At 35.2% G+C, this 14178-nt stretch overlaps 2 protein-coding genes across 5 annotated transcripts in view; both read right to left on the bottom strand.

Moving 5' to 3' along the window:
- Positions 1-14178, bottom strand: part of LOC149835424 (phosphoglycerate mutase-like protein 1) — a 62187-nt gene that overhangs the window by 22153 nt on the left and 25856 nt on the right. For all 4 annotated transcript variants that reach the window (XM_090008504.1, XM_090008506.1, XM_090008503.1 and 1 more), the window contains exon 6: positions 6024-6112. In XM_090008504.1, the coding sequence (XP_089864630.1) occupies positions 6024-6112 (89 nt within the window). The remainder of the gene's footprint in view (positions 1-6023; positions 6113-14178) is intronic.
- On the bottom strand, positions 2369-4178 carry LOC149835425 (uncharacterized). The gene is made up of 2 exons (XM_090008502.1): positions 2731-4178; positions 2369-2449 (listed from the first exon to the last, which is right to left on the bottom strand). Exons 1-2 carry the CDS (start codon positions 3758-3760, stop codon positions 2412-2414), a joined length of 1068 nt encoding a protein of 355 aa, XP_089864628.1. The 5' UTR covers positions 3761-4178; the 3' UTR covers positions 2369-2411.

Raw genomic sequence — 14178 nt, 5'->3', positions numbered from 1 at the left:
CAGAGAAGGTCAAGGGCATACTAGTTAGGACCTGATACATGAGCCCCTCCTTTAGCCCCCGAATAAACTTTTCTGCCCTATCGCGATCATCCGCGAACACGTTGGGGCAGTAGGGTTCTAAACTCTGGAATTTAGTGATGTAATCCGTCAAACTCGAATTGCCTTGACTGAGCTCCAAGAACTCCACCTTCTTCTTCTCCCTCGCATGAGGAGGGAAGTAGTTCTCCAAGAAAGCCTTTCTAAAAGCTTCCCAACGAATTGGTGAAATTCTAGGAAACTGCACACCCCAGGCCATGTCCCACCAGCTGCGGGCATTGTCCTTTAGCCTGAAGGTCCCGTATAATGTCTTCTTATCGTCGGGTACTGACAAGACCTCAACCACTCGTTCCACCTCCACCAGTTCTCGGCCATATCTGGGTCGGGCTTACCGGCGAAGGTTGGGGGTCAAGCTTTAGAAATTTTTCATACATCACTGTGGTATGCTGACTCGGTTCAGGAAAGGGTGCTTGATCCCTTTGGGAATGAATCTGGTCTCGCATAGCTTCTGCCAGGGTACTTAGGGAATCCATCACGAATCTCCGCTGTTCTGACCATTGGTCAACAGAATCTTCGTTCGAGTTCCTTATCATCCTTGAAGTAAACAAGGGATACCAAATATCAAAAATTTTAGGAAGCTCGAAATAGAAGCCAAAAACATATGTACTATTCATGCATAACATGAGTACTTTACAAAAACCCAGCAATGCTGGTACATAAGCATAACGTGTCAAGCCACTTAGCTATAGCAACTAGAGTCATTTAAGTTTCCGTTCAAAAATGCATTTTTAACATCTAACTGATATATCGGCCATTTTCGAATGGATGCTACAGCAACTAGAGTTCTAACTGTAGTCATACGAGCTACTGGGGCAAAGGTTTCTTCATAATCTATACCATATTCTTGAGAATATCCTTTTGCAACAAGTCTTGCTTTATATCTCTCAAGAGACCCGTTACTTTTTGTTTTAATTTTAAACACCCATCTACACCCTATTGTCTTCTTTCCAATAGGAAGAGGTTGAATTGCCCAAGTGTGAGCTTTGTGTAATGCATCTAATTCAATTTTCATGGCTTCAACCCATTCGTTTATATTTTTGGCCTCGTTATAGTTGGATGGTTCATGATAGGAATGAATGGCTAGAAGACATGCCCTGTAGTTTGGTAAGAAGGATTCATATGAGACAAACCTACTTGGAGGCCTATGTGTTCGTTCTGACCTTCTAACACTAGTTTCTTCAGTATTTGTTAATTGATTATATCTGTCAAGGGCACATGGATGCTCCCCAATATTTTGTCTAGAGTATTGAAGAAGATCTTGAGGTGGTTCACTACTTGAGTCATTAATAGACTCAAAGGTTTCAATATCATTACTAATACCTTTATTGGGTAACAAATCAAATAAGAAAGCATACTCGGATTCTTTCTTAGGAACTTCAAAATCAAATCCACTGTCATTTTCTAGAAAGATAACATTTCTAGAAACATAGAGTTTATCATTTATTTTATCATAACATCGATATCCTTTTTGATTATTAGCATAACCAAGAAAGACACATTTTATGGCTTTAGGAGAGAGTTTGCTATATTTTTCAAGAAGCACGAAGCATTTACAACCAAATACCCTTAGCCTTTTTAAATCAGGAGAAATTTTAAAGAGTTTTTCAATAGGAGACTTGTTTTCTAAAGTTTGAGAAGGCATTCTATTTATCAGATAGACTGCGGTTAGGGCAGCTTCAGCCCAAAATTGCTTTGGAATTTCTTTTGAAATAAGTAGGGTTCTAGTAGTTTCAATGATATGACGATGTTTTCTTTCAGAAATCCCATTTCGTTGAGGTGTCCTAGGGCATGATTTTTGATGCACAATTCCATGATTTTTTAGATATAATTGAAATTCATTTGAAAGAAACTCTCCCCCAGAGTCGGAGCGGAAGACTTTAATATTTGTTTTAAATTGATTTTTAACTAGATTATGAAAGTTTTTAAAACATGAAAAAACTTCGGATTTGAGTTTTAGAAAGTAAATCCAAGTATGTCTACTAAAATCATCTATAAATGTAACATAGTACGAATAACCACCTTTTGACATAACAGGGGCGGGACACCACACATCCGAATGCACTAATTCAAAAATTTTATGTGTCACAGAGGTTCTAGACTCAAAAAGTATCATTTGCATTTTTCCAAGTATACAATCTTCACATACAAAATTTTTATCTTTACAAAATTTTTCCAAAAATGGAAAAAGAGATAATTTGGATATACTTGGGTGTCCTAATCTTTTATGCCAAAGATCTATATTAATGTCTTTGACATGATTACAAAATGAGTATTTTGGTAAACACAGGAAATCCATGTAGTAAAGGTCTCCTCGTCTATGGCCTTGCCCAATCAGCTTCCCTGACTGGAGATCCTGCACCCAACACGCCTTAGATGAGAAGAATACTTTACAACCACAGTCAACAATTTGAGAAACCGAAAAAAGATTCAAATCCATTTTGGGAATGACTCTCAGTTTTGGAACAAAGAATTTTTTTGAAATATCATCAAGGTTTCCTAAGCTTTTGACTTTTAAAGAGGTACCATCGGCAGTTGACACACATGAAAAATATGATTTAGTGCAATCAGATAATAGAGACTCATTATGAGTCATGTGGAAAGAAGCACCTGAGTCTAGAATCCAAGAGGTCTTACCTGGAGGAGACGAGGAAGAGATGGCAGCTCCGGATGTAGAAGGTGCAGCCTTAAGAAGTTGTGAGACGGCTTCTGCTATTTGAGCAAGATTAAATTCATTGAAGCTGCCCCCTTTTCTTGATTCTTGAGGTTCTTCACTTAAGGCGGCCACCTTTTTAAATTTGGGACATTCCGGTCTTATATGTCCGGGTTCCTTACAATGATGACAAATAATTTTTCCTTTGTATCCTCCCTTGTATCCTCCTCCATTGTGTCCTTCTCCATTGAACTTCTTGTCAAAGTGAGGTGGTTTATATGTTTTCACAAAATTTCCGGGCCTTGCCATGGCAAGGACCTCATCATTAGACTTGTGCATTCCAAGTCTTGTCTCTTCTTGACAAATTTGAGCAAGGGCCTCACTTATAGAAGGAGAAGTGGTCCTATGAAGTAAGGAAGATCTTACTTGCTCAAATTCCGGTCGAAGGCCATAAAGAAAGGAGAAAAGATTTTCTCTTTTGATTTGGGTCCTTCTCATATCAATAGCCGAACCTTCCCATTTTGGTTTCAACATGGCTAATTCATCCCAAATAGGAGATAAAATACCGTAAAAATCTCTTACACTTTTATCTCCTTGTTTTGAATTACGTACCTTATCTTGGAGATAATAAAGTCTAGCCATATCCTTTTGGATAAAAGTACTTCTTAGAAAGCTCCATGCGTCACATGTCTTCTTGAATTTGATGATATTGGTGGCGATCTTGAACTCCATGGTATTCATAAACCATGAGAGTATTTGTGCATTGCTTGCCTCCCAATCTTCCAATTTATTTTGGAATTCTTCCAAGGCTTTTTCTTTTTCTTCTTCGGACAAGGCTTTGACTTGATCTTCTTCTCTTCTAGTCAATTTGAGTTGTGGTTCACTAGTAGAACCACTAACAAAACCCCACAATTTTTTTCCTTTGATATGATTCTCCATAGCCGTCGCCCACATCAAGTAGTTGTTTTCATTGAGTTTGTAGGTGATGACGGTGGCGAACTCTCTTTCTCCCATAATGAATACTTGAGTTTAGACTAGAGAAGATAGGGAATGATCAATGATCGAAGAACACTTCCTTCACGAGATTCTCCTTCTTTCAAGAACCTTGCTTTGATACCATGTAATGAAACAAGGTACAATAGAACAATAGGGAAACAAACACAATGGCAACAAAGGGCTTTAATAAACTCACTTAAAGTTGGTCACTAATAGACCAAATACAATCTCAAAAGAGATAAAAATACCAAACAGCACAAGAGGCATACAAGCCTATAAGACGGGAAAAAACTCTAGAGAAAAACCCTCAAATGCTTCTAAAAGCATTGAGGAATAACAAGGGAGTGAGGCTCTATTTATAGAGCCTCACTCCAACACATGGGAGGCAGTCCAGCTCTTTGGACTGCCTTCCAACAGTCATTATTATGACTGTCTGCCCAACAGTCATATTTTTGATTGTTGTGCCCAACAGTCATATTTTGACTGTTGTGCCTAAGTTGTATGACAGTTTATTTATTTATTATAATGTTAAATTACATTTCAATCCCTAGTGGACTGTACTATATGATAAAAGACAAAAATACCCTTATTGGGTATTTGGATACAATTTTATTTTTAACACCTTGATGATGCAGCACACGTGCTATTCTTCTAGAAACTTGGCTCCGATACCATGTGAAAATATCTTCAAGAAAAAAGACATGTGCACAAAGGCACAAAATGAACACTAATAAAAGTGAGAGAGCCTTTACCAAAAGGATGAATTTACAAGGGGGATAACCCCATTATATATATATATATACAAGTGAGAGGACCGAAGGAGGGGCTCCCATATAGGCGTTGGAGCCCCTCCAACGGTCATATTGATGATCGTTGGAGGGTCATAACGTCTATATGGTGGGCCCCTCAGTGCCTAAAAGACAAAAGAAGAAAAAGAAAAAATAAAAAGAATACAAAAAGAATAAAAAAACATATTAAAAAATGAATATGTGTGAAATGGTGAAAAGACTATTTTACCCCTAGTGGGTATTATAAGAAATAAATAAATAATATATATATAGATATATATGAATTACAATTTAACAAGAACACTCCTATTTATACACAAAGAAAGTGGGGGAAAAAGGGAGCCATTGGGGGCTCCCACATGTTGTCATTGGGAGCCCCCAATGGTCATATTTATGACCGTTGGGGGGTCCCAACGACTATAATGTGGGACCCCCAATGTACTTTAAATAAAGAAAAGAAAAGAAATATAAACTATCTAATAAAATAGTTGTTTCTAGTAACAATTATGTAAAATGACCAAAATACCCCTATCAGATATTGTGTGTGTGTGTGTGTGTTAATGCATATATTTTAACACATACAATGTGGTAGCTTAAGGATCTAAAATGAGAAGGGAACTTTCCACCAAGACACTATGGATTGCATATTTTGCAGCTAGAACCAGAGTTGCCAGTTGAGGAAGCGGGAGCGGGAAGCGATACGGGAAGCGGGAGCGGGAAGCGAGGCACTTTCAAAAATGTAGGAAGCGGGAAAGCATGGGACTACTTAGAAGAAAATTATGAACCGTCTCGGAAGCGACCTAGGAAGTGAACCGGAAGCGAGGGGGAAGCGAAAAAAAATGGAAAAAATGGGGAAGTGTGCTTCCCATAAATGGGAAGCATGTTTCCCATAAAAGGGAAGCGTGCTTCCCAAAAAAAGGGGGGACGCTTCCCCACGCGTTTCGGAAGTGCGACGTTTCGCGCTTCCGAAGCGCGTATCGGGGAAGTGTGCTTCCCCATTACCCTAGGCGCTTCCGATAACTCTAGTTAGAACTGTCTCTGACCTAAAGCTCTTTGGGACATTTGTTCTAAGCAACAAGGCAAGAATTATTTCCATAAAATGTCTATTTTTCTCTTCACTACATTTTGTTTTAAAGCAGTCTGGCATGAAGTTTGTAGCTCTATACCACGATTTTAAAGATATTCCTAAATGTGTTAAATCATAAAAGACATACCCTCTTCTATTACCAATGCATAGAAGCACCATATTGAGCTATAATCATCTTGTGAATAGGAAATATAGACTATATTATCTTTTGACTTCTTCACATAAAAGTGAAATCATGTGAAAAAAATTATTAAAAATAGTAAGAAAGCATTTAAATCCCATAAGGAAGATGTTAGGAGATGGCTCCACACATCAGAATTGATAATCTTAAGAGTCACCAGGCTTCCAAGTGTACCATTGAATTCACCAAGGCAAGCTGCAAGTTTAAGTCAGAGTCAGACACTACCATTCAATAAATTTCCTTCCCCTAGCAGCAACTTCTTCAATTGTCTCTCGAAGATCAGCCTTCCAAAGAATGTCCTCATCATTTTCTATCTGCAGCAAAATTTTAAGCAACTTTAATCAGTTGCAGGAAAAACAGGAATCAAGGACATATGTGACAGCAGATATCCATAGCCCACATGGCATAAAATTCAACTGCTTTCAACAATGAGATTACAAAGAAAATTTGACGCAAATACAAGATTGAGTGCTGGAGAAAAACTTGCCAGTGAAAAGTCAATGGCAGGGAAAAGGGTTTCATACTCGCTTATCCTTCGCCTTTTGTCACATGGATGAACCCCCTGTTGTATGAACAGATGGTTGGGTTACAGAGTTACAGAACGTACTAAAAACATTTGAAGGACAAAACACTTACAAAGTAATGTTTATGGCATGAGTCCTTCAAAAAACATAATTGCTATGTTAAACATGTTTATTATTTAGTCTATAAAATACTACCATACATCTGGCTAGCGATGATGGTTGGTGCTGGACAGCTCGCAGTAGAAGATTGCAAATTTCATGCTCTCATGCAAGTTAAAATCAACATGTTCTGTATCATATAGAGAATATGCTTCCATGTGAAGGAAACCAACACAATCAGAGCCCAAATATTTCAACAAAAATTTACAGCATGGTCATAAACATATGACAATTGTAAAGATGCTAAACATAAAATCTTTTTTCCTTCCTTTTTATCACCCAAACTGCGTTTCCATTTGCTGCAGGCCTATAACTTCAAGTTGAGCACCAAACATTACAATCTATTACCACCAAAACCTACACAATTACAAAAGTCTCATACCCAACCATCAACTTCAGCTGCAGCAAAACCCCATGACTGGTTCTTCCAAACAAACATAGACAAATGGCAGCAATAAATGAAAGCAAGATTCACTTAGTTTAGCAAAACATTCTAACCATTCTGTCAAACTCATTATAAGAAAGAAACCTACAAATACATTTTGAAAAAGTAAACTTTTTATCATGATGCTACTTCAGAGATCCATGTGCTACAGTATTAATTAATGAACATTGACAAATCAGGAAAGCATGAAACTGTAATCAAATAATAAAGACAGAATACACCAGAGAAATTGGCAACAAACCAAAACACAAGCCACTATGAGCAATACAAATGCACTAAGGCACGAGAGAGTAAGAGCAATAGAGAGCAAACACATGAAAAATATATATTTTTATTAATAAGAATGCTCACAAAAAGCACACAATACAATGGGGAATAAGGCCCATTTAAATAGGCACAAGAGGCTAGAACTAGCCGTTAGGAGTGCCTAATGGCTAGTCCAACTGTTGGACTAGCTGTCAGATACTCCAAACGGCTAGTTCAACAGCTATAATACATAAAATAAAAAATAAAATCTAAAAATAAATAAATAAATACATTTTTTATGGTACATATTATATATTATATGTATATACATCAATAGTATGTACATACTATGTAATATATATATATATACATCAACATTTAACACTCCGCCTCAAACTTATGGTGAGATCACCAAAAGTATGCTAAGAAAGAAGAAAAATCGTGGTAAAGGTAGGCCTTTAGTGAAAAAATCCGCGATTTGATATTCCTATGGTACATAGGACAAATCAATAGTGCTCTTCCTAAATGTAATGACAGTTCATCTCAACATGCTTGGTTCATTTGTGGAATGTATAATTGCTGGCAATATATATGGTGCTTTCGTTATCACAGCACAACTTCGATGGTTCTAAAACATCAACTCTCATATCTCTAAGAAGAGTCTACAACCAAACAACCTCAGTTGTTGTAGTCATAGCCCTATATTCAGTTTTTGTAGAGGACAGTGATACCTTTTGTTGCTTTTAACAACGCCAAGATATAAGATAATCACTTAGGAATACACATAAACTAGTGGTCGAGTGTCGGTTATTAGGATTTTCTCCCTAATCTGAATCAGTATAAGCAATAAAATTTAAAGACGAGGAGGATAAGAAAAACCCTTTGAAGATAATATTCTTTATATATCTAATTATTCGCAACACGACACTCATGTGAACTAAAGTTGGTAACTGACTTGCAATATGCACTGCATGTGTAATGTTTGGTCGAGTAATAGAAAAGTAGGTTAATGATCCAATAAGTTGCCGGTAAGGTGTTGGATCATCTAGTAGAATTTCATCTTAAACTCTCATCTTGGCATTAACTACTTTTGGTATGTCGGTATTTTTATCTCCCAAGCAAGCAACAATATCAGTTGTAAACTTTATTTGAGACAAAATGTATCTTCTTTGTGAATAGGCAACTTCAATACCTAAGAAAGATGTCAAAAAACTAAGGTTAGTCATATCAAAAGTTTCTTTAAGCATAGATTTAATTTGTTCAACCCATTTTTTATCACTTCTAGTGATCATATCATCAACATATAGTAATAGTATAACAAAATTGGAACCTGTAGATCTTACAAAAAGAGCAATGTGAGTATAACATAATTTAAAACCAAGATCCAACACAATTCTACTGAAACTATCATACCATGCATTTGGGGATTGTTTAAGCCTATACAAGGTCTTGCAAAGACAAAGAACCATACCCTTCATAATGTTCATACCAGGGTTAAGATCTAATGTAAACTTCTTAATTCAAATTTTAATATAAGAAGGCATTCTTAACATCTAATTAGTATATGGGTCATTTTTTAATGGATGCTACTGCAATGAGAGTCCTAACAATAGTCATACAAGCAACTGAGATAGGTTTTTTCGTAATTTATACTATATTCATGAGAATATCCTTTGGCAACTAGCCTAGCATTATATCTCTTTAATGATCCATCACTTTTGGTCTTTATTTTAAATACCCACTTACATCCTATAGAATTCTTTCCCTTAGGTAGTAGTTGAATTTTCCAAATTTTAACTTTTCGTAGGGCTTCTAATTCTAAGTTCATGGCTTCAACCCATTCTTTTATGTCTTTGGCCTCCTTAAAAGTTGAAGGTTCATGATATGAATGAATAGCTGTGAGGACAAACTTTATAATTGGGTGAAAAAGACTCATATGAGATAAACATATTTGGAGGTCTAAAGAAACACTCGGATCTTCTATGACTAGGTTCTTCTATCTCAAGGGATTGGTTATATTTATCAAAAGGACATGGATGATTCTCCCAACATGTCGAGAATAACATTAAAGTTCTTGGGTAAGTTCACTATCATTACTTGACTCATGAATAGGTTCTACATTAACATCAATATCATTGGAAACATTATCATCAACATTTTCACTAGAATCACAATCCACAATTTTATCATTATGTTTAGGTAATAAATCAAACAAGAAGGCATACTCAAGATCTTTCTTAGATTCTTTAATATCAAATCCTTTTTTTTTCTTTTCAAGAAATATAACATTTCTAAAAACATAGAGCTTATCATTTTTCAAATCATAACATCTATAGCATTTTTGGTTATCGGCATATCCAACAAATACATATTCTATGGCTTTGGGGGAGAGTTTGTCATGTTTTTCAAGAAGTACAAAATACTTGCATCCAAACACCCTCAATCTTTTTAAATCCGGACTATTTTTAAAAGGTTTTGCTATTGGGGATTTGTTTTTCAAATTTAATGAAGGCATTCTATTTATCAAGTATAAAGCAGTGGGAGCGGCTTCAGCCCAATTTTTTTTTGAAACTTTTTTTGAAATAAGCAAAGTTCTAGTAGTTTCATCAATATGATGGTGTTTTCTTTTGGCAATTCCATTTTTTGAGGTGTTCTAGGACAACACTTTTGATGTCCAATCTCATAAGTCTTCAAATAAATTTGAAATTCATTAGATAGAAATTCTCTCCTTAAATCAGAGTGAAAGATTTTGACGTTGGTTTTGAATTGATTTTTATATAGATTATAAAATTCTTTAAAACATGCAAAAACATCATATTTGAATCTAAGTAAATCCAATTATATCTACTATAATCATCTACAAAAGTAACATAATACAAGAACCCCCATTTCGACATAACGGGAGTCGGTCCCCACACATATGAGTGCATCAATTCAAAAGGTTCATTTGATACAAAAGTTCTAGATCCAAAAGGAAGCATTTTCATTTTTTCAAGTATACAATCATTACAAATAAAAAATTTTCTTACAATATTTTTCCTAAAAGGGGAAAAGTTGTAATGAAATGGATCAAATCCAAAAAGACGACACTTATGGACTGCAAGAACACACTCAATCAAGAGAAACGCTTGATTGATTAAGCCACACCACCCTTACAAGGGTAAAAAATATTCTTGTTATTGCATAGAAAATGCTCTTCTAGAGAGTTAAGAATACAAAAGCCTTAGAGGCCTATTTATAATGTAAGAGGCCGCAAGGGAGCAGCTCAAACTAGTTGTTGGGCATTGGAGCCGCCCCATCATTTCACAAAAAAGAAAAGTACAAAAGAAAATAAAAAATATCAAAAGGTGGTCAGCCTCTAATGGATGACGCCTATTACAGTTGAAATAACTGAAATACCCCTGTTGGGTATTTTGGTTTATATATATAAGTATATATATCTCAACACCCCCCCTCAAACTCATGGTGTAACAACCGAGAGTTTGCCAAGTAGAAAGTGAAATCTAGGTGACAAGAGCGCTTTATTGAAGAAGTTTGCTAGTTGATACTCAGATGAAATGTAAGGCAATGTAATGGTCTTCCTCAAGAATTCTTCACGAACATAGTGACAATCTATTTCAATATGTTTTGTCCTCTCATGGAATGTATGATTGCTTGCAATGTAAACAGCGCTCTTGTTATCGCAACATAATCTTGAGGGTTAATTGTCTCAACTATACTAACTCAGATGTAGTTATTACCATGGTACAATACTCTGCTTCAGTGGAAGAGAGGGACACCTGTTGCTTCTTGCATCGCCATGAAATTAGAGAATCGCCTACAAAAACACAGGAACCAACGGTTGAGCGACTATCATTCACATCCCCCAGTCAGAATCAAAATATGCAATAACTTCTAACGAGGAAGAGGATGATAGAAATAATTCATATTTGATAGAATTCTTAATATATCTAATAATTCTCATTAGAACACTCATATGTACGATAGTGAGAGCATGCTTAAACTGACTAACAGAATGAATAGCATGAGAAATATCAAAATGAGTAATAGAGAGATAAGACAAAGCTTCAATCATTTGTCTATATAGATTTGGATCCTTCATAGGTTCTCCATCATCTTTTTTCATTTTAGCATTTATGACCTCTGAAGTATCAACTCGTTTTTCATCTGAGGGTCCTGATTGTTCTATGATCTTTACTGCATACTTAGTCTGCGACAAAAAAATAACCACGAGGTGAGTAAGTCACTTCTATTCCAAGAAAGTATCGTAAAAAACCAAGAACTGTCATATCAAAGTTGTTTTTAAGCACATCTTGGTTATGATTAACTCCTTGTTTGTCACCTCATGTGATAATCATATCATCTACGTAAAGCAATAATATTACCATCCCTGCATTAGAAGACTTAATAAACAACGCAGTGTCAATATAACAAGATTTAAAATAAAGTTGTGCCATCACACTAATGAACCTATCATACCAAGCTTTAGAAACTTGTTTTAAACCATACAAAGTTTTTCGTAACCGAAGGATTTTTTCAAGTGCTAAACTTAAACCCAGTAGAGGATTCATGTAAACTTTCTCATTGAGATTACCATTCAAAAAAGCATTTTTACATTCATTTGAAAGATTAACAATTTTTTAATTGATGCAATAGAAATAAGGGTTCTAATAGTGGTCATTCAAGCGACTAGAGCAAATGTCTCATCATAGTCTATCTCATATTATTGACTTTATCCTTTGGCTACTAGCCTAGCTTTATATCTTTTTAATGTCTCATCCTATTCAGTTTTTACCTTATAGACCCATCTACATCCTATTGTTTTCCTTCCTTTAGGTAATGTCTGGATTTTTTAAGTTTTTGCCTTTTCTAAGGCTTCTAATTCATCATTCATTGCCTTAATTCATTATTAATGATTTTTAGCTTCATGGTAAGATGTTGGTTTTATATATGAGTGTATGGCTATTAGACACGATTTATACCTCGGTTCAAAAGAATCATAAAATAAAAAATCTACTAGGAGCTTTTGAAATTCTCATGGATTTTGTAATACTAGAATAATCTAAATCTTGATTTTGAGAATATTTTTCTAAAGCACATGGTGGATGGTCTTCGGTACGTTCAGTATAGATTTGTATGTCACTATGAGATAGGTCGATATTATCAAGACCCTCATTCACATTCACATTTGCATCATGAGTGTCTCTGTTGTCACTCTTATGCACAACATGAATATTTTCACATCTTTCATGTTCATTGACAAGGTAAAAAAGAAATGAATAATCACAATTCTCTTGGGTTTTTTCTTTGCCAAACCCATTTTTGTTTTCAAGAAAAGTAATATTTCTTGAAACATATAATTTGTTTCTTTCAATGTCATAACATCTATATCTTTTTTTATTTTCGGCATAGCCTAAAAAAACACAAGGAATTGCTTTTGAGAAAAGTATGTCATTCTTATTCGTAAGAACAAACCATTACACCCAAAGACTTAAACTTTTATAATCGGAAGATGTTTTAAATAATTTTTTAATAGAAGAGATATTTTAAATATTTTTTTAAGGCATTCTATTTATCAAATAAACTGTCATAAGGGTGGCTTCGGCCCAAAACATTTTTGGAACATTTCTTGATATAAGAAGTGTTTTAGTGGTCTCAACAATATGTTTATGCTTCCTTTCGGCTAGTTTATTTTGTTGAAGAGTGTACGACATAGTTTTTGATGAATGATTTCATGTAGGTCAAGGTAATTTTTGAACTCTTTTGACAAAAATTCTCCCCCAAAATCGGTTCTAAAGATTTGAATATTGGTTTTAAATTGAGTCTTTGTATAACAATGAAATTTTTTAAAATAATCAAATACTTCAGATTTTAAAAAAAAAAATATTCAAGAGTGTCTACTATAATCATCCACAAACACAACATAATAAGATACACCTCCTTTGAATACAACCGGAGTCGGTCCCCATATATCTGAATATAGTAACTCAAATGGATTTTTAGATATAAAATGTCTTGGCCCAAAGGGTAAAGACTTCATTTTACCAAGAATGCAATCTTCACAAACAAAATCTCTTTCTTTATAACTTGTAAGAAACAGAAACAAATGTGATTTGGACACACTAGGATGTCCTAGTCTTTTGTGCCAATTTTTTATATCTTTCTTTTTCACAAAATTACAAAAAGTATGCTTTGATAACTCAAGATTGTCTATAACATAGAGATTTCCATTTTTATGGCCTCACCGAATCGGCTTCTCGAATTGGAGACCTGTATTAAACAATCATTAGATGAAAACAAGACTTTACATCTATGATCCGTAATTTGAGAAACAAATAAAAAGGTTTGTTGTTTTTTAAAAACCCCAAAACTTTTGATTTTAACAAAGTTTCGTCGGCGGTTGAAACATAAGAGTTATTTGGGTTAGTATGACATTCGGATAATATGGACTCATTTGGAGTCATATGGAAAGAAGCACCAGAGTCAAGGATCCAAGAAGTCTTACCAAGGTCACCACTTGTGGATATGGCCGCTCCCGAAAAGGAAGGAGCTTGAGTTTTGAACATTGGTTGTAGAGTCTCCATTAGTTGCACCAAAAATAATGAGCCGATGCATTTGGAGTTGTCTACATCATTTTTTCAAAAGATGTTCCCACTGAGGCAACCCTTTTATCATCTCTATGATCTTTTTTCCTTCTTTTGGGACAAAATGGCTTGATGTGTCTGTAAAAGTATCTTCAATAAGATAATAAGGACAATATTACAATATTCTTGAAAACAAATGTGAGCACACACGCACAACAACAACACTTGTGCACAAAGAGCACAATACAAACTCACAAATACACAAATGTGAACCCAAAAGTCATAAGTTTCACTAAAAGAGCTTGGGCTATAATCCCACAAGCATAGAAAATACAAAGGGGAGAGCCCCTTATTTATAGAATGCAAGAGGCCTTGGAGGGGCCAACATGTAGACGTTGGAGGGGTCCAATGTCTACATGGTT

Source organism: Nuphar pumila, chromosome 6 (genome assembly GCF_984573655.1).
Source record: "Nuphar pumila chromosome 6, dmNupPumi1.hap1.1, whole genome shotgun sequence".
NCBI classification, from domain to species: domain Eukaryota; kingdom Viridiplantae; phylum Streptophyta; class Magnoliopsida; order Nymphaeales; family Nymphaeaceae; genus Nuphar; species Nuphar pumila.
The sequence above is the reverse complement of the archived record's forward strand: the minus strand, read 5'-3'. Positions and strand labels throughout refer to the sequence as shown.